Consider the following 20,646-nt stretch of genomic DNA (forward strand, 5'->3'; position numbering starts at 1 on the left):
ATGCCTCCTTCTGCCTGTAAAGATTATGTGACTGTAAAATGCTGCCTTGATGTCAATGGCAGTCACTTTCACCTCACCTCGACAACTGAGATCCTTCTCTGATGTTTGGACCAAGACTGTAATGTTTTCAGCAGCTGAGCCATCCTGGCAAAACTCAAACTGAGCATCAAAATAAGAATATTACGTATCATGTAAGTAGCTCGGGAAACATTTCTTTATGATCATCTTATATAAAGTGACATTTGCTGTTTTAACCATTTTACCCTCAGTACAGGCACCAAAATGGTCTTAAATTTGTCTCACGGCACTTAGATATTCTCTACTTTTTCCACCAATCAGTAGTAAACTTTCCTGAAATCATTTGATTCCCATAAAATTTAACCCCTCTAATTTTAAGTCTGACCATGCTGAAGTATTGGTTTGCTCTTCCTCACCTCCAATTTCCTTCATACAGCAGTAGTGGCCATGTCTTCAGTTGCCTCAACCCTGAGATCTGAAATTACCTCCTTACATCTCTCTACCTTCCTATCTTGTCCGCCACCTTTAAGACACTCCTGAAAGACTCTGAAAGCTATGGCCACTCTACCAATTACCACTTTAAATGGTTTGGCAGCTAATCTTGTTTGATAAATGTTCCTTTGAAGTGGCTTGGGATTTTTGACTATGTTAAAGGCATTCTATAAATGCAAGTGATGCTGTTGTTGCACGCTGAAGGAAATACTCCTTTCAGTTGAACACAATGGTTCCTCACCTTTTTTCTGACTTTCCTTAACACTGAAATGATTGCTTTCTCTCCCGTTTTGTGCCTACATCTATGTTCATTTCTAGTTTAATTCAAGGTGCCTGTTTCCTCTCACCAACCTTTTGATATAATAATAATCATCTTTATCGTCACAAGTAGGCTTACATTAACACTGCAATGATGTTACTGTGAAAAGCCCCGAGTCGCCACATACCCAGGTTTTTGCACTGAGTGCTGAATTTGGTGCATTTGAGTGCGATAGTGAGAGTTTGGTGACCGAGGGAGTGCTGAATTTGGTGCATTTGAGTGCTATAGTGAGAGTTTGGTGACCGAGGGAGTGCTGAATTTGGTGCATTTGAGTGCTATAGTGAGAGTTTGGTGACCGCGGTGGTGCTGAATTTGGTGCATTTGAGTGCGATAGTGAGAGTTTGGTGACCGAGGGAGTTAGGTGAGGAGGGAGTAAGGCGCTCCTTTCATTTTGTTTCCAACATTTCCGCAAAGAGTGCGAAGAGAGCCAGGAGTTTACAGGAAGTGTAGCTGACTGGGAGCAGGGTCGGAGGGCGGAGATCTAGTTAGTCCACAGGGCAGCTATATTCTGTCAGGTAAGAGGGGATGGAGGCTAGGCCAGTTACATGCTCCTCCTGTAGGATGTGGGTGGTGAGGGATACCACCCGTGTCCCCACTGACTATACCTGCGGGAAGTGCACCCAACTTCAGCTCCTCAAAGACCGTGTTAGGGAACTGGAGCTGAAGCTGGATGAACTTCGGATCATCCGGGAGGCAGAGGGGGTGATTGAGAAGAGTTACAAGGAGGTAACCACACCCAAGGTACAGGACAAGAATAGCTGGGTTACAGTCAGGGGGAAAAAAACAAACAGGCAGAAAGTGCAGGGATCCCTCGTGGCCGTTCCCCTTCAAAACAAGTATACCGTTTTGGATGCTGTTGGGGGGATGACCTACCGGGGGAAGGCCCTAGCGGCCAGTTCTCTGGCACTGAGTCTGGCTCTGGGGCTCAGAAGGGAAGGGGGGAGAATAGAAAAGCAATAGTTGTAGGAGATTCAATGGTTAGGGGAATAGATAGGAGATTCTGTGGTCGCGAGCGAGACTCCCGGAAGGTATGTTGCCTCCCGGGTGCCAGGGCCAGGGATGTCTCGGATCGTGTCTTCAGGATCCTTAAGGGGGAGGGTGAGCAGCCAGAAGTCGTGGTGCACATTGGTACCAACGACATAGGTAGGAAAAGGGGTGTGGAGGTAATAAACAAGTTTAGGGAGTTAGGCTGGAAGTTAAAAGCCAGGACAGACAGAGTTGTCATCTCTGGTTTGTTGCCGGTGCCACGTGATAGCGAGGCTAGGAATAGGGAGAGAGTGCAGTTGAACACGTAGCTGCAGGAATGGTGTAGGAGGGAGGGCTTCAGGTATTTGGATAATTGGAGCGCATTCTGGGGAAGGTGGGACCTGTACAAGCAGGACGGGTTGCATCTGAACCAGAGGGGCACCAATATCCTGGGAGGGAGGTTTTCTAGTACTCTTCGGGAGGGTTTAAACTAATTTGGCAGGGGAATGGGAACCGGATTTGTAGTCCAGCAACTAAGGTAGCCAATATTCAGGACGCCAAAGCGTGTAATGAGGCAGTGGGGAAGGGAACACTGACAAAGGAGAGTACTTGCAGGCACGGAGAGGGGTTGAAGTGTGTGTACTTCAACGCAAGAAGCATCAGGAATAAGGTGGGTGAACTTAAGGCATGGATCGGTACTTGGGACTACGATGTGGTGGCCATCACGGAAACTTGGATATAAGAGGGGCAGACATGGTTGTTGGAGGTCCCTGGTTATAGATGTTTCAATAAGATTAGGGAGGGTGGTAAAAGAGGTGGGGGGGTGGCATTATTAATTAGAGATAGTATAACAGCTGCAGAAAGGCAGTTCCAGGAGTATCAGCCTACTGAGGTAGTATGGGTTGAAGTCAGAAATAGGAAAGGAGCAGTCACCTTGTTAGGAGTTTTCTATAGGCCCCCCAATAGTAGCAGAGATGTGGAGGAACAGATTGGGAAACAGATTTTGGAAAGGTGCAGAAGTCATAGGGTAGTAGTCATGGGCGACTTTAACTTCCCAAATATTGAGTGGAAACTCTTTAGATCAAATAGTTTGGATGGGGTGGTGTTTGTGCAGTGTGTCCAGGAAGCTTTTCTAACGCAGTATGTAGATTGTCCGACCAGAGGAGGGGCAATATTGGATTTAGTACTGGGCAATGAGCCAGGGCAAGTGATAGATTTTTTAGTGGGGGAGCATTTTGGAGATAGTGACCACAATTCTGTGACTTTCACTTTAGTAATGGAGAGGGATAGGTACGTGCAACAGGGCAAGGTTTACAATTGGGGGAAGGGTAAATACGATGTTGTCAGACAAGAATTGAAGTGCATAAGTTGGGAACATAGGCTGGCAGGGAAGGACACAAGTGAAATGTGGAACTTGTTCAAGGAACAGGTGCTACGTGTCCTTGATATGTATGTCCCTGTCAGGCAGGGAAGAGATGGTCGAGTGAGGGAACCATGGTTGACAAGAGAGGTTGAATGTCTTGTTAAGAGGAAAAAGGTGACTTATGTAAGGCTGAGGAAACAAGGTTCAGACAGGGCATTGGAGGGATACAAGATAGCCAGGAGGGAACTGAAGAAAGGGATTAGTTGAGCTAAGAGAGGGCATGAACAATCTTTGGCGGGTAGGATCAAGGAAAACCCCAAGGCCTTTTACACATATGTGAGAAATATGAGAATGACTAGAACGAGGGTAGGTCCGATCAAGGACAGTAGCGGGAGATTGTGTATTGAGTCTGAAGAGATAGGAGAGGTCTTGAACGAGTACTTTTCTTCTGTATTTACAAATGAGAGGGGCGATATTGTTGGAGATGACAGTGTGAAACAGATTGGTAAGCTCGAGGAAATACTTGTTAGGAAGGAAGATGTGTTGGGCATTTTGAAAAATTTGAGGATAGACAAGTCCCCCGGGCCTGACGGGATATATCCAAGGATTCTATGGGAAGCAAGAGATGAAATTGCAGAGCCGTTGGCAATGATCTTTTCGTCCTCACTGTCAACAGGGGTGGTACCAGGGGATTGGAGAGTGGCGAATGTCGTGCCCCTGTTCAAAAAAGGGACTAGGGATAACCCTGGGAATTACAGGCCAGTTAGTCTTACTTCGGTGGTAGGCAAAGTAATGGAAAGGGTACTGAAGGATAGGATTTCTGAGCATCTGGAAAGACACTGCTTGATTAGGGATAGTCAGCACGGATTTGTGAGGGGTAGGTCTTGCCTTACAAATCTTATTGAATTCTTTGAGGAGGTGACCAAGCATGTGGATGAAGGTAAAGCAGTGGATGTAGTGTACATGGATTTTAGTAAGGCATTTGATAAAGTTCCCCATGGTAGGCTTATGCAGAAAGTAAGGAGGCATGGGATAGTGGGAAATTTGGCCAGTTGGATAATGAACTGGCTAACCGATAGAAGTCAGAGAGTGGTGGTGGATGGCAAATATTCAGCCTGGATCCCAGTTACCAGTGGCGTACCGCAGGGATCAGTTCTGGGTCCTCTGCTGTTTGTGATTTTCATTAATGACTTGGATGAGGAAGTTGAAGGGTGGGTCAGTAAATTTGCAGACGATACGAAGATTGGTGGAGTTGTGGATAGTAAGGAGGGCTGTTGTTGGCTGCAAAGAGACATAGATAGGATGCAGAGCTGGGCTGAGAAGTGGCAGATGGAGTTTAACCCTGAAAAGTGTGAGGTTGTCCATTTTGGAAGGACAAATATGAATGCGGAATACAGGGTTAACGGTAGAGTTCTTGGCAATGTGGAGGAGCAGAGAGATCTTGGGGTCTATGTTCATACATCTTTGAAAGTTGCCACTCAAGTGGATAGAGCTGTGAAGAAGGCCTATGGTGTGCTCGCGTTCATTAACAGAGGGATTGAATTTAAGAGCCGTGAGGTGATGATGCAGCTGTACAAAACTTTGGTAAGGCCACATTTGGAGTACTGTGTACAGTTCTGGTCGCCTCATTTTAGGAAGGATGTGGAAGCTTTGGAAAAGGTGCAAAGAAGATTTACCAGGATGTTGCCTGGAATGGAGAGTAGGTCTTACGAGGAAAGGTTGAGGGTGCTAGGCCTTTTCTCATTAGAACGGAGAAGGATGAGGGGCGACTTGATAGAGGTTTACAAGATGATCAGGGGAATAGATAGAGTAGACAGTCAGAGACTTTTTCCCCGGGTGGAACAAACCATTACAAGGGGACATAAATTTAAGGTGAAAGGTGGAAGATATAGGAGGGATATCAGAGGTAGGTTCTTTACCCAGAGAGTAGTGGGGGCATGGAATGCACTGCCTGTGGAAGTAGTTGAGTCGGAAACATTAGGGACCTTCAAGCAGCTATTGGATAGGTACATGGATTACGGTTAAATGATATAGTGTAGATTTATTTGTTCTCAAGGGCAGCACGGTAGCATTGTGGATAGCACAATTGCTTCACAGCTCCAGGGTCCCAGGTTCGATTCCGGCTTGGGCCACTGACTGTGCGGAGTCTGCACGTCCTCCCCGTGTCTGCGTGGGTTTCCTCCGGGTGCTCCGGTTTCCTCCCACAATCCAAAGGTGTGCGGGTTAGGTGAATTGGCCAATGATAAATTGCCCTTAATGTCCAAATTGCCCTTGGTGTTGGGTGAAGGTGTTGAGTTTGGGTAGGGTGCTCTTTCCAAGAGCTGGTGCAGACTCAAAGGACCGAATGGCTTCCTTCTGCACTGTAAATTCAATGATAATCTATGATTAATCTAGGACAAAGGTTCGGCACAACATCGTGGGCCGAAGGGCCTGTTCTGTGCTGTATTTTCTATGTTCTATGTTCTATGTATACCGGCACCGGTTCGATACTCAGAGGGAGAATTCAGAATGTCCAAATTACCAACAGCACATCTTTTGTGACTTGTGGGAGGAAACCGGAGCACCCGGAGGAAATCCATTCAGACACAGGGAGAACGTGCAGATTCCACAGTGACCCAAGCCAGGAATCGAACCTGCGACCCTGGAGCTGTGAAGCAACAGTGCTACCCACTGTGCTTATCACGCTGTTATTAGCAATACGCTTTACTCCCACATCTCCGCTTTCAACAACCAACATTCAAGAATCTTGAAGATAGGAAATGAATCAAATCAAAGATGCAATAGCCCTCACGCGACGACACGGTAATTGATCTTCCAGTGGGACTCGTAAAATAAGAGCTTCCCCACTTGTGGCCGGAGGCCCATTAGTTGGGGCTCGTAGAAATCACCTCATAAAAACGACTGGACTACGGCCTGCGAGAACGGTAGTCCTAATTGGGACCTTGGAACTTTAAGCAATGCTGCAGCCTTTTCTGTGGGTTTCAAATTAAACTTCTTTTGGATTTACCTTCTCGGATGTCCTGAGCTTTTATAAAAGAGAAAACTTGAACGTTTCTGTGTTAGTCTTGGCCCAGTAGGGAGCACTCAAAGTCAGGAGGTTCCATTGAACAAACCTCAGCACATAATAACAAGTTTGAGCAGAAGTAGGTTGGATGGCCTCACAAGCCTCCTCCACCATTCATTAAGATCATGGTTGAAATTCTGTCTCAACTTTACCTTTGCAGATAATCCATATATCCCTAATTCCCTTAAGAGCCCAAAAATCAATTGATATTGGTCTTGAATATACTGAATAACTCAGCATCCATTGCTCTCTGAGATTTCCAAAGATTCAGAATCTTTCAAGTGAAGACATTTCTCATAATCTCAGTCATAAATGGTGTCTCCTTGTCCTGTGACTCTGGCCCTGTGCTCTCCAGCTTGGAGAAAAAGTCTCTCCGCGTCACCTTGTAGCCATCTGGGATGGCCACATCCCGATTACAAAATGGACACTTGCAAAGAATGCAGGGAAAATTGGACAATACTGAGAAACAAGCAGGTGCAAGGTCTGCCTGTTGATTAGAACCTTAGCTCTCACACAGGGCAGAAACTGCTAAGCAATCTACATACTAATAAGCCATCTCCGGGGACAAAAGGGAAACATTTACATAAACAATGTTAAGGCAGACACCCCGGCACCGGAAGAGACTCAAACAAAGCAGACCAACGGTCACCTAGGACACGCCCAGCAATCAGGGAACCACCCCTCTATTGGAGGAAGATCGATACGAATGATTGGGAAAGGCCCAATTAATTGAGGTCAAGTTCAAGGCCCGCCCAAAAGCGCGCAAAGCCCTTTTGAGTACATAAGCACTCACCAAAGAGAGAATCTTTCTTTGGCCTTGGCTCTCAGCGAAGAGAGACCTGCCGAGTTGCTGCATCGGACCAAGTAAGTTCCAAGTCAACGCACGCTACGAGATAGACGCTCCTAGTTGCTATCCTGTAAACAGCTCAACCCAGCAGCCTCAGAACCGAGCAACGGTCATTGTTCCTCTGACTGAGTGGGCACCCAAAGCTAAGTGTAGGCTTTAGTAATAGTGATAGTTAGTTTGTAGAGTTTATGCATGAGTAGATTTGACTGTGTGTAAATAAATGAGCATTGCTTTTGAACTTACTAACTGGTGTATCGAGTCTTTGATCAGTATTCGGTTCTGAACCTTGTGGCGGTGTCGAAAGATACATGCCGATTCTTGAGCAAACGTAATTAAACAGAGGCAATACACACAAATTAGCAACAACCTTGCTAAGCCCTCTGAGAATTTTATATATTTGAATAAGCTCACCTCACATTCTCTAAACTTCAGAGAATTATGGCCCCATTGCACACAATTCCTCCTGGTCCTTTCATCCCAGGTATCAGTCTAGTGAACCTTAATTGTATCCCCTACAAGGCAAATTTATCCTTCCACAGGTTAAGAGACCAAGGCTAGAATTTTCCAGCACTGCCCACTGCTGGAATCTTCTGGTCATGCCAAAAGTCAGAGATCCCTCCCACCCAGGCATTGCCTTCTTCCAGACCCTTCCATCAGGCAGAAGGTACAGAAGTCTGAAGACTCGCACATCCAGACATAGGAACAGCTTCTTCCCCACAGCTACAAGACACCTCAACGACTCCCTCTCAGACTGACCTGTTCCCTGTAAGAACATTATTCATGACGCCCTATGCTGCTCTTGCTCATGTATTTGCTTTGTTTGGCCCCTTGTTCCGCACTGTAACCAATCACTGTTTGTCGATGTACCATTTGTCAATGTTCTCTGTTGATTATTCTTTTGTCTACTATGTACGTACTGTGTACGTTCCCTCGGTCGCAGAAAAATACTTTTCACTGTACTTCGGTACACGTGACAATAAATCAAATCAATCAATCAATCAAGTCAATGGAATTTTGGCTGGTTCAATGGATCACTGGTTATGGGTCTCGCCATGGCGGGGCCAGAAGAACCCGGCCCAAAATCTCTATACATTACTCCAAATATAGTCTCTCAAAGGCTGATATAATTGTAGGATGACTTCCTTATTCTTATACTTCAATCTCCTTGCAGTAAAGGCTAACATATCACTTGCCTTCTTAATTGTTTGCATGGTAACTTTCTAAGCTAGCAACCTCAGTGATGCAATAAGGATGCCCTGTACTGTTGGGAGTTGCCATTGTTTGGAAGAGAAGTCAAACCTAGATCTGCCCACAGAAAATAATCCCCTTGCACTATTGGTAGAAGAGCAGGGGTGTTCTTTCTGCTGCTCTGGCCAGTACTTAGTCCTCAACCAAGACTAGTGAGAAAAACAAGTTATCAGGTTATTGCTGTATTTGTGGCCGCACTATGCACATGTTGGCAACCACAGCGTCCATCATGAGCAAAGCACATTGATTATTACTCATCAAAATAACTTAATTAAGTCATTTTGGGATATGATAAGTTTGTGAAAGGTGCTTCAGAAATGCAAGTTCTTCCTTTTTTTAAGCTACAAGATTACTGATTATTTCATAGAAAAAATCTTGTATACCGTTTGATTCAGCACTATAATAGGCATTTCAGATTGCAAGGATCTACCCGATAAATTAAGCAAAAATGTAGGTTACTTCGAAATATGAAACCCATTAAACAAAAGTGCTGCAAATCACTGCCATGGAATGAAAAATATTTTCCTTCGTAATTACATTGAATGCGTTTTACTTCCCATTTTTATATTAAAAATACATTATTCAGCAGTATCTCAGTGATTGCAAGATACATTATGTTGATAGAAGCTGTGAAATCAGTTACTTAGTTACTGAAGGGCAGAGAGCTGTTTGGTCCAATTGATTGAGAGCAGCCCTGTTATTTAACCTGATATTTAATGCAAAACAAACATGATGTTCTGCGTAAATAAATAACCATGGAACAAAATGTTAGAGGACCAGAGAAAGCTAGCCAGAAATACAAAGCCAGGCAGTAAGAGTTTCTGTAGATTTTTTTAAAAAGTAAGAATGAACAAAGTGCGCACTGGTCCTATAGAGAGTGAGTCTGGGTAATTAATAATGGAAATAAAGAGATGGCAGATAAATTGAAAGTGTATTCTGCATAAGTCTGCACTATAGAAGATACAAGTACGTCCCAGAAATAACTGTAAATCAGGAAAATTACAATCACCAGGGAAGTGGTATTGAGCAAATTGTTGGAGCTGAGGACTGACAAATCTCCAGATCCTGATGGACTTCTTCTTCAGGTTCTTAAGAGAAGTGGCTGGGGAGATATTTGATGCGTTGGTTTTAATTTTCCAATGTTCCCCAGATTTTGGGATGGCTCCATTAGATTAAAAAATGGCTAATGTAATTTCTTTATTTAAAAAGGGAGGGAGACAGAAAGCAGGAAACTATAGACCAAATAGTTTAACATCTGTCATAGGGATAATGTTCTAAGCTATTATTAAAGACGTGATGGCGAGACATTTTGAAAAATTCAAGGTAATCAGGCAGAGTCAACATGGTTTTGTAAACGGGACATCATGTTTAACAAATTTGGAGTTCTTTGAAGAAGTAGCATATGTTGTTGGTGAAGGGGAACTGGTGGATGCACTGTACTTAGATTTCCAGAAGGCATTTGAAAGATTTCACGTCAAAGGTTATTGTGAAAATGGTGTGGGAGTTAATATATTGGCTAGGATTGGCAAGCTTACAGGGTATGGAGGATAGGCATAAATGGATTTTTTCTGGTTGGCAAGATGTGGTGTGCCACAGAAATCAGTGTTGAGACCTCAACCTTTTACAATTTATATAAATGACTTGGATGAAGGGATGAAAGGCATCGTTGCTAAATTTGCTGATGAAAATAAGATGTGAAGAGGACATAAGGAGGCTACAAAAGAGAAATAAGTGAAGTGAGTGGGCAAACATCTGGCAAATGGAGTATGATGTGGGAAAATGTAAAATTTTTCAGTTTGGCAAGAAAAATTGAAAAGAAGCATATTATCCATGAAAGGGGGTTCAGCGATGATACCTCTTAAAACTGAATTGTTAGCATGCCACCAGAGTAGTTTTACATAAGTTACTTTATTAAGGATTGAGATTAATTATAGGAAGAGTACTGAGTAATCATTATTAACCATTAAACATGGATTTTCAGGACATAGCAGTAATAAGTAGTCAAATGGGATTCAGGATAGTTAACTTGACCAAAAGGACATTACTTCTGACACCCTTTCTTTGTGAAACAATCCAGGGTGCTGGTTCTGTTTCTCAGTCAGCACAGGCTGCTGAGATTGTACATAGCTGTCAGGATGAGGATTAATCATGGATTGCTTGCGATTCTATTGGGTGAAGTTTAAACACTGCTTGCAATTCTATTGGATAAGTTTAAAAGTAGCAGCTACAGTGATTGGATTGCATCCAACTGGAGAGGGCTATTGATTTTTGAACGTTGTATAAGTCCTGTGTTCTGGTCTTTGTTCGACAGAACAGGTCTTGGCAGATAGCCAGTCTGTTCTCCGTGTACACGTAACAAGCTTGATTAACTAGCCATCTTGTCCAGGTTGTCGTTGTGTTTTTTCCTCTCTGTACTGAGTTGAGCCATAGGGAATAACCCCACTTGGAAGCTGACTCAATACACAGTTCTTGAAACCGCTCCTACAATCCAAATGGTGAGAGATTGCAGAGCTCTAAGACGCAGAGGGATCTGGGTGTCCTAGTGCAAGAATTGCAAAAGGCAAGTATGCGGTATGGCACGTAATTAGGAAATCTTTTTTTTAAATTTTAGAGTACCCAATCCATTTTTTCCAATTAAGGGGCAATTGAGCATGGCCAATCCACTTAGCCTGCACATCTTTGGGTTGTGGGGGCGAAACCCACGCAAACACGGGGAGAATGTGCAAACTCCACACGGACAGTGACCCAGAGCCGGGATTGAACCTGGGATCTCGGCGCCGTGAGGCTGCAGGGCTAACCCACTATGCCACCATGCTGCCCCATAATTAGGAAATCCAATAGAATGTTTTCATTTATTGCAAGGGGAATTGAATACAAAAGTAGAGATGTTATGCTTCAGTTATATAGGGCATTGGTGAAACCATATCTGGAGTATTGTGTACAGTATTGGTGTCCTTATTTAAGAAAGGATGTTAATGCATTGGAAGCAGTTCAGAGAAGGTTTACTAGACTAATACAAGGAATGGTGGGTTGTCTTATGAGGAAAGGCTAGAGGCTTGGTTTGTATCTGTTGGAGTTTAGAAGAGTAAGAGGCAACTTGATTGAAACAGATAAGATCCCGACTGGGTCTAGACAAGGTGGATGTGAAGAGGATGCTGTGGGAGCATCTAAAACTAAGGGTCACTGTTTACAAATAAGGGGTCACCCATTTAAGACAGAGCTGAGGCAAAATGTTTTCCCTCAGAGAGTCCTGAAAGGGCGGTAGAAGAAGAGTCTTCGAATATTTTGAAAGTAGTGCTAAATAGATTCTTGATAGGAAGGGGTGAAAGATTATAGGAGGAAGGGGTGAAAGATTATAGGAGGCAGGTGGGAATGTGGGGTTGAGTTACACTCAGGTCAGCCTTGATCTTATTAAATGATGGAGCAGACTCGAGGGGCTGAGTGGCCTACAGTTGCTCCGAATGTGTTTGTTCATATGATCTAATAGGCCAGTATGGAAATATTAAAATTCACGCATATTTGATAATATAGTCAGCAATGTTCGAGTATAACCAAGCACATATTCCAGATGGCCACTGATAACATTACTCTCTGGAGTTCAGTAAAATGAGATTGAACTCATTGAAATATGCAAGATTTTGAAGGGACTTGGTAGGGTGGACACATTGGTTGGGCAGCCAAGCAGCAAAGTTAGGGCCCCAAGTGGGGCAGATTTGTAGATTTTCTGCCAAAATGCTGAGGGTGGTGTGGGGAGTGATAGCTTAATGTAGGCGGTCTCTATTGAAGAGAGGGGGCCCAAGGAGCTGGAAGGCCAATGCTGTAATAAAAAGGTTGAATTAACTAAAGAGACTGATCCTGTAGAGGGGTTTCCCTGCAATCCCATATTGCCTGCTGGCCTATATCCCAGCTATCTAAGTTTTGATATGAGGCCAGTGAGGGTGCCTCAAAGTCCTTGGCATACGTCACCACTTCTGGTAGAGCTGCTCCAACTAAAGATGAGGGAGACTGAAGCCATTGGGTGGGATTTACCATGCAACCAGCCGCGGCGGCTCGCCATTGGCTGACAGCGGGACTTTCTGGTCCCGCTGTTGTCAATGTTGAATTCACCCCTTGCTGCCATGGTGGGGGTGCGCCGACCCGGAGGATAGCGCCAACGTGAACAGCAGAAACGTTCCAACCATTGTCTTTGGTTCCAGCCACAACTTCTATTCCCTGACCACTGACTTTGTTCTTTTCCCTGGCAACTGCCAGATGATGAGCCAGACTGTCTGCAACAATGGTGTCACATTTAACCCATAATTGACCGTCCAATCACATATTCACACGATCGCCAATACTGCCTATTTCCATCTCTATCTCAGTATCATCCCTTAAAATCACCCCGCATTAGCTCATCTGCAGCTGAAACCTTCATTTATACCTTTTTACGTCTAGACTTGACTATTCCAATGTGCTTCTGGTGGGCCTCCCCTCTTCCACTCTCTTGAGCAAATCTAAGACTCTATTGCTGTGTCCTAACTCTCACCAAGTCCCATTTACTTATCACCGCTGTGCTCTCTGGCCTACATTGCTCCCAGTTAGGTAATGCCTCTATTTTAAATTTCTCATCTTTGTTTGCAGATCCTTCCAGGACTTTGCCCGTCCCTATCTCTTGAACCTCCTCTAGCCCCACAAGCCTCCAAAATATCTGCAATCCTCGCATTCTGGCCCCTTATACAAATCACCCCTTAACTTTTAAAAGCTAAGCAATACAATCCTAGTTCATGTAAATTCTCCTCGTGATTTAACCCTTGAAGTTTAGGTACCATCTAGTAGACCTATGCTGCACACTCATTCCAAGGTCAAAATATCCTTCCAAAGGTGCAGTGCCCAGAACTTCTCATAGTGATCTATCCATCACTTTGTGTGATGGAAGCCTAACTTTGCACCTCTTGTACTTTAGTCATCTAGGTATAAAGGCCCACACTCTATTTGCTTTTTGGATTATGTTCTGTACGTTTTAGTGACATTTTAATGATCCATGTGTCTGCCACCCACCCTCCACCCCTCCCCCCACCTTTATTTGTGTCATCATCAAGTTTGGATATGGGAGGGTGGGGGGAGGGGGTCAAGGTCAATTATAAATTTAAATACTCAATTTTATAACTTTTTGTGTGTGTTGATATTAGGAAAAATGGAACCAAGACAAGCAGATAGATTTAAGATACAGATCAGCCATGTTCTAACTAAACAGCAGAGCTGGCTCAAGAGGCTGAATAGCCTCCTCCATGTCCTATGCTTCACAAATATCCTCCACCATGCATGAACACACAGCCTTATCAGACAGCAATGAGTATTGGGGAGAGATGGAGCTATAACATGATGTACCTGGTTCTGCAATCCTTAATTCACACTGGCAGAAGAGCTTCACATTTATGTCCTCAAAGCTTTAGATCGAAATTATTTTTGTGCTGTCCTGTGTTTATCAATCAATTGATATTCTCTATAAACCATTGGCCAGGGCAGCTTCCCTAACTTGCACCAATTCCTATTCACCTATCTCGGACCTTCATTGGTTTCCGCTCTGGCAATGTCTCAAATTTAAAAGTCACATCTGTTTTGTTAGCTATAGTGTGACCTAATCTTTACAGAGGTGGTTTACCTCTACTCATGGAAGACTCAGGTAGGTCACTTCAAAACGACTTTATTTACACTATATATGTAGTACTAGGCAAGTCTTAGAGCCATAGAGGTCTACAGCAAAGGTTCACGGGTGGGGTTCTCTGCCAGAGGTTTCTCCGTTTTGCCAGCGCCCGGGGATTTCCCAACGGCGTGGGGCTGCCCCACACTGGGAAATCCTATTGCCAGGCCAGCATAACGGAAAATCCCGCCTGGGGGTCGGTGCAGAAATGTGGCACGGTGGGGAATCCAGCCCCACATCTGCAACAGTCATAAACAACCAACTATTCTTATCCCATTTTCCAGCACTTGGCCCATAGCGTTGCATGGCTTGTGTACATCTCTCTTGTTTACAAACAATTCCATCTGCTCTACAGAGTCCCTTGCAGAGTGACTGTTGATGTCACCGTTTTAGCATGATACACATCACCATCTCACTACCATAACTATTAACCCAGCATGCCGCAATATCTTTCCTTTCAAATCGCGCCATGGCCTCGCTTCCTCCCCATCTCTATAACCTCCTCCAGGTCCACAATCCTCTGAGGCCTCTGTGTTCCTCCAATTCTGATCTCATGGGTATCCTGGCTTTTCATTGCTTTACCACTGGCGCGTCGCGTGGTGCCTTCAGCTGCCGATCCTGGACTCCAAACTGTACACTGCTTAAAAATAACTGATTTTTTTTTTTGCTATTACATCTATGTAGTGGATGTGTTTGTTGTATGAATGTGTTTTCTTTGTTGGGGAATTTCAAAAAGGCAGCATTCATGCCAGGGTGGTTACATTTTCTTTTCTTTTATTATAATGGAGAAACATCAAAATTCTGAGATTAGTCACTGACCTCTATTAATCGCTAGCTGTCTCGGCAAAATTAATAGACTGAAACTCCCACAATAGTTGACCCCGAGGGCATTTTCCGCAGTCTAGAAGGATCTAAATTCCAGCTTCATGCCGACTGAAGCCGCAGTGCATTCAAAAGAATTATGTTCTTTTTTTGGGAAAATAAAATTTAATAAATCAAAAATGAGCTGGGGTGGCTGCCCTGGTGGAACATTGTAATAAAAGATCAAAACTTAAAACGAAACGTAACTCAGTAAACCAAAATGTTATTTCCGGGCGTGATGATGCACCCCAGCCCCTGCGGCGCCCACTGGTCACAAAGGACCTGGAGTACACCAGTGAACACTGCGTGCTCCCTCTCCAGGGTCACTGGGCCGTGAACAAAGCCGCAGCCAAAGAATTACACGTGAATACTGCGCAATCTTATATTCAGCTATGCAAATTTATCTGTTTGGAAGAATTTGCAGAGTAGCAGCCACCTACGATCATTCAGCCAGCTGTAGTTCAGTGGGCAGCCCTCTTACCTCAGAGTCAGGTGTGTTTTGGGATTAAAGTCCCACTCCAGGCCTCGAACATAAAAATCTAGGCTTGACACTCCAGTGCAGTAGAGAAGGTGTGTTGCGCCATCAGGGGTGCTGTCTTTTGGACAGGACATTAGGGTTAAGTAGGGTGCTCTTTCCAAGGGCCGGTGCAGTCTTGATGGGCTGAATGGCCTCCTTCTGCACTGTAAATTCTATGATTCTATGATCAAACTGAAGCCCCAATCTGGCTTCTCACATGGAAGTATAAGGTCCAAGGCATTATATTGAAGATAACTAGAGGAGATATCCCTGGCGTCCGGAGCAATATTTATCCCTCAATTAACATTACAAAAACAGATTATCAGATCATTATCCCATTGTTATTGGTGAGAACTTCCTACGTTCAATTTGGCTGTTGCATTTCCCACACTGCAACAGTGACAACACTTCAAAAATCCATCACTGACTGTCAAGCGCTTTGGAATGTCCGGTGGTAATCTAAAATGCTATAGAAATGCAACCATTTTGTTTTATTTATGCTGCTACAAAGATAAGGCAGAATACTGTGGAAAATTCTAGCCCTATTAGTGTATTGATATCTTAACCCACACACCAGATCCCATGGCACTCTGGTGTCCTGCTATTTATCATTCTACGAATTTATCAGATCACGAAAGCAGAATACCTGGTCATTACCACATTGCCTTTTATTCAATATTGTTGTGTGCAAATTAGCTGATGGGTTTCCTGATAGAACAGTGACTATAAAAATAACACCTGCGCAAAAGCAAAAAAAGATATCGCCAGAGAGTAAAACCAAAATTAAAACCACCATTAAAAGCAGCACAATGTATGGGTTGCTTTAGAAGTTTTTATAACCTCATCAGATGTTTACTCCAAAAATGTTTGCAGTTAATTGTTTAAAGTACGGCTCTCAATCAGAGACAATAAGAGTGATAAATTACAATGCTGTAATCTGTCCAAATTCAAACACCATTAATGCAGTCCCAATGTAGTAATAGACACAGCAGGGAAAGAGGCTGAACTTACAATTTAATGCAAGATCAACTAATTATCGTGTTGGAATCTAACAATAATGTATGACTAGAGATGAATTTCTCTCTCCCTGGCAACTGTATATGAGGCAGACCGGGCTGTTCGCAAACTTGGTGTTGTATTTGACCCCGAAATGAACTTCAGATCACCTATATGAGCCATCACTACGATCGCCTATTATCACTTGGGTAACATGGCTGACTCTGCTCCTGCCTCAGCTCACCTGTGGCTGAAACTCTCATTGATGCCTTTGTTACCTATAGGCTTAACCATCCCAATGCTCTCCTGGCTGGTTTCCCATTTGCCACCCTACATACACTTGAGCTAATCCAAAACTGCTGCCTGTATCCTAACCCACACCTTGTTCAGCCATCATTCCTGTGTTCTGTGATCTACATTGCCATCTGGCATGCCTCAATTTTAAAATTCTCGTTCTTGTTGTCAAGTCCTTCACGGCCATGTTCCCTCCCTATCTCTGTAATCTCTTCCAACATCACAACTCTCTCAGATCTCTGCACTCTTCCAATTCCAGTCTTACGTGCATCCCCGATTTTAATTGTTTTAACACTGGTGATGTCTTCAGTTCCTGAGGTCCTAGGCTTTGGAATTCCCTCTCTGAACTTTCCCAACCCTTTACTTCTTTCTCTTCCTGTGAAACATTCCTTAAAATCTACCTATTTAACCAAGCTTTTAATCATCCATCCTAATATCTTCTTCGACGAAAGAGAAAATGCTGGAAAATCTCAGCAGGTTTGGCAGCATCTGTAGGGAGAGAAAAGAGCTAACGTTTTGAGTCCGATTACTCTTTGTCAAAGCTAACAGACAGAGAAAGTGGGAAATATTTATACTGTGGAGTGAGAATGAAAGATGAGTCATAGCCACAGAAACCCAGGGAAACCGGGTGCTAAGGGCCACAGAAACCAAGGGGAAAGAGTGCTAATGGCAGTCCCCAGAGAGGACAAAAGATGTGAAAGGTCAAACAGCAGGGAGACTAACATCAGAGGATGATCTGTAGATGTGGGGAGAGGGGAAGGGGGAAGCAAAGAGGAGAAAGGTGAAGGAAAGGTGGATAAGACTGGGGGAGGGGGAATTAAATATATATTAAGATAGGAAGAAATGGTAAAAGACAGGTAAAATGAAATGGGATGAAAACAAATGGGTCGAGGTGAGGTAGAGCTGATCATCTGAAGTTGTTGAATTCGATGTTCAGGCCGGAAGGCTGTACCGTACCTAACCGGAAGATGAGATGTTGTTCCTCCAGTTTGCGTTGAGCTTCACTAGAACATTGCAGCAGGCCAAGAACAGACATGTGGGCATGGGAGCAGGGTCTTTTGTTAAAATGGCAAGCAACAGGAAGGTCAGGGTCCTGAATGCGCACAGACCGAAGATGCTCAGCAAAGCGATCACCCAGTCTGTGTTTGGTCTCTCCGATATAGAGGAGACCACATTGGGAGCAGCGAATGCAGTAGACCAAATTGGAAAAGATGCAAGTGAAACGCTGCTTAACCTGGAATGAGTGTTTTGGGCCTGGGATGTTAAGCATGGAAGAGGTAAAGGGGCAGGTGTTAGACCTTCTGCGATTGCATGGGAAGGGGCCATGGGTGATGGGAGAGATTATCATAGAATTATCATAGAATTTACAGTGCAGAAGGAGGCCATTCGGCCTATCGAGTCTGCACCGGCTCTTGGAAAGAGCACCCTACCCAAGGTCAACACCTCCACCCTATCCCCATAACCCAGTAACCCCACCCAACACTAAGGGCAATTTTGGACACTAAGGGCAATTTATCATGGCCAATCCACCTAACCTGCACATCTTTGGACTGTGGGAGGAAACCGGAGCACCCGGAGGAAACCCACGCACACACGGGGAGGATGTGCAGGCTCCGCACAGCCAGTGACCCAAGCCAGAATTGAACCTGGATCCCTGGAGCTGTGAAGCAATTGTGCTATCCACAATGCTACCGTGCTGCCCAGTACCGAGAGGTACTGGGTATGGTGGAGGAGTGGACTAGATTGTCTCGGAGGGAACGGTCTCTGCGGAATGCTGACAGAGGGAGTGAAGGGAAGATGTGTTTGGTGGTGGCATCACTCTGGAGTTGATGAAAATAGCGGAGGATTAAGGAGGCTGGTGGGATGAAATGTGAGAACGAGGGGGACTCTATCCTTGTCCTGGGAGGGAGTGGAGGGGGCGAGGGTAGTGGCGCGGGAGTAGGACCGCACACTGTTGAGGAACCTGTCCATAACTGTAGGTGTGAAATCATGGTTGAGGAAGAAGGAACACATTTTCGAAGCACCATTTTGGATGGTGGCATCATCGGAACAAATTCGACGGAGGCAAAGGAGTTGAGAGAAAGGGATGGAGTCCTTACAGGGTGTAGGGTGCGAAGAGCTGTAGTCCAGATAGCTGTGGGAGTCAGTGGGCTTGTCGTGGATATTAGTGGATAGTCTATTGCCAGAAATGGAGACAGAAAGATCAAGGAAGGGAAGGGAAGTGTCTGAGATGGACCAGGTGAAAGTGATGGAGGGGTGGAAACTGGAAGCAAAGTTGATGAATTTTTCCAGGTCCAGGCGAGAGCATGACGCGGCACCAAAATAGTCATCAATTTATCGGTAAAGGAGTTGTGGGAGGGGGCCCGGATAGGCCTGGAACAAGGAATGTTCCACATACCCCATAAAAAGGCAAGAGTAGCTAGGACCCATGCGGGTACCCATTGCTACACCTTTGATTTGGAGAAAGTGAGATGCGTTAAAGGAGAAGTTGTTGAGAGATAGAACGAGTTCAGCCAGGCGGAGGAGAGTGGTGGTGGATGGGAATTGTCCGGGCCTCTTTTCGAGAAAGAAGCGAAGAGAAGCCACTAATATCTTCTTCTCTGTCTCACTGTAATATTTTGTTTGAAATGAAATGAAAATCGCTTATTGTCACAAGTAGGCTTCAATGAAGTTACTGTGAAAAGCCCCGAGTCGCCACATTCCGGCGCCTGTTCGGGGAGGCTGGTACGGGAATTGAACCGTGCTGCTGGCCTGCTTGGTCTGCTTTAAAAGCCAGCGATTTAGCCCAGTGTGCTAAACCAGCCACTCTCAGCTAGGGGTATTTTACTACATTAAATGTCGTATATAATGCAAGTCTTAACTGCTATCCTTTACCTTCAGCCTCTTACACTGCCAGTGAAGCTCAACACAAACTTGAACAGCATCTCATTATTGTTTATAGCCTCCTGGCCTTACCATTATGTTTTATAACTTTACACCTTAATGACTGCTCTTATTTTCTTCGAGATGAGGAGCTGGTAATGGAGGGTATCTGCACCAGAGCCACTTGGAATGGGGGAAATTTGGGTTGTGTTTGTGGTGAATGGGGATTCTCCTATAGATGCATGGTCAACAAAGTGGTTCATACTATGAGTGTTCCCCATCGTTCTTCACCACATTCCCAGATTGCAGAAGCCTTTCCTCTTTGCAATGTCTCCCTCCCCTTCTGCTATTTTGCTGTTGTTATTGTCACCACCCCAGACCCGTCTTTTGTTCATTTACTTGTCCCATTATCATCCCATTTTCTCTTGCGCTATCATTCTTGTTGTCAATTCTTCTGTTTTCCACTCTATCATCTTCACCTTGCTCATTCATCCACTGTTACTGAACAGTGGTTAACTCATTCCTACAGACGACGCGAGGTTGAGTTCAAAGGGAATGAGTTTGTTAGTATCAATCTAATGAGGCACGGGCCCCTCACTGTTGCTCACCTTTGCTCTCTGATGTAGGTTGGACATGGTCTCGGATTTAAACTCGCTTTTGTTTTTCCGGCACAGCACGGCAGAAATAATGATGATGATAATGGTGACCACGCCAACAGGAGCCAACACTGCAGCGATAATCCACAAATTGTTTGGCGGGCTTTTCACAACAGCTGCATGGAGAACAAAAGGATTAAAGACAATCTCCTCCAACAATGCAAACCTTCACCAATATTTCTAACAACATTCGTATAATCTTTACTGAATTAGATGTCTTGTTGCATCAGACTGTAGCTGGAATTTGGTGAAACAGGGAAACTCATGGGGTAAATTTTAAAGAATAATTTAAGGGCTAATTTGAAACTAAAGTCTAGGTTCTTCTTTAATTTAGCAATAAACTAAAAGTTGCTCTTTTGACTGGCTGACGTTTAGTTGCAGCTTTAAAAGATCAAGTGTAGTAGGAGCCTTTTGGCTCAGATCTGGTATGTCTCTCTTGTGGGGACCATGAATTGGATTCAAT

At 44.4% G+C, this 20,646-nt stretch overlaps 1 protein-coding gene across 1 annotated transcript in view; it reads right to left on the reverse strand.

Moving 5' to 3' along the window:
- The window catches only part of kiaa1549la (KIAA1549-like a), a 431,663-nt gene that overhangs the window by 183,995 nt on the left and 227,022 nt on the right, over positions 1-20,646 (reverse strand). The window contains exon 12 of the mRNA XM_072466225.1: positions 20,136-20,299. Within this exon, the coding sequence (XP_072322326.1) occupies positions 20,136-20,299 (164 nt within the window). The remainder of the gene's footprint in view (positions 1-20,135; positions 20,300-20,646) is intronic.

The sequence above is a fragment of the Scyliorhinus torazame genome, chromosome 10 (assembly GCF_047496885.1).
Source record: "Scyliorhinus torazame isolate Kashiwa2021f chromosome 10, sScyTor2.1, whole genome shotgun sequence".
NCBI classification, from domain to species: Eukaryota; Metazoa; Chordata; class Chondrichthyes; order Carcharhiniformes; family Scyliorhinidae; genus Scyliorhinus; species Scyliorhinus torazame.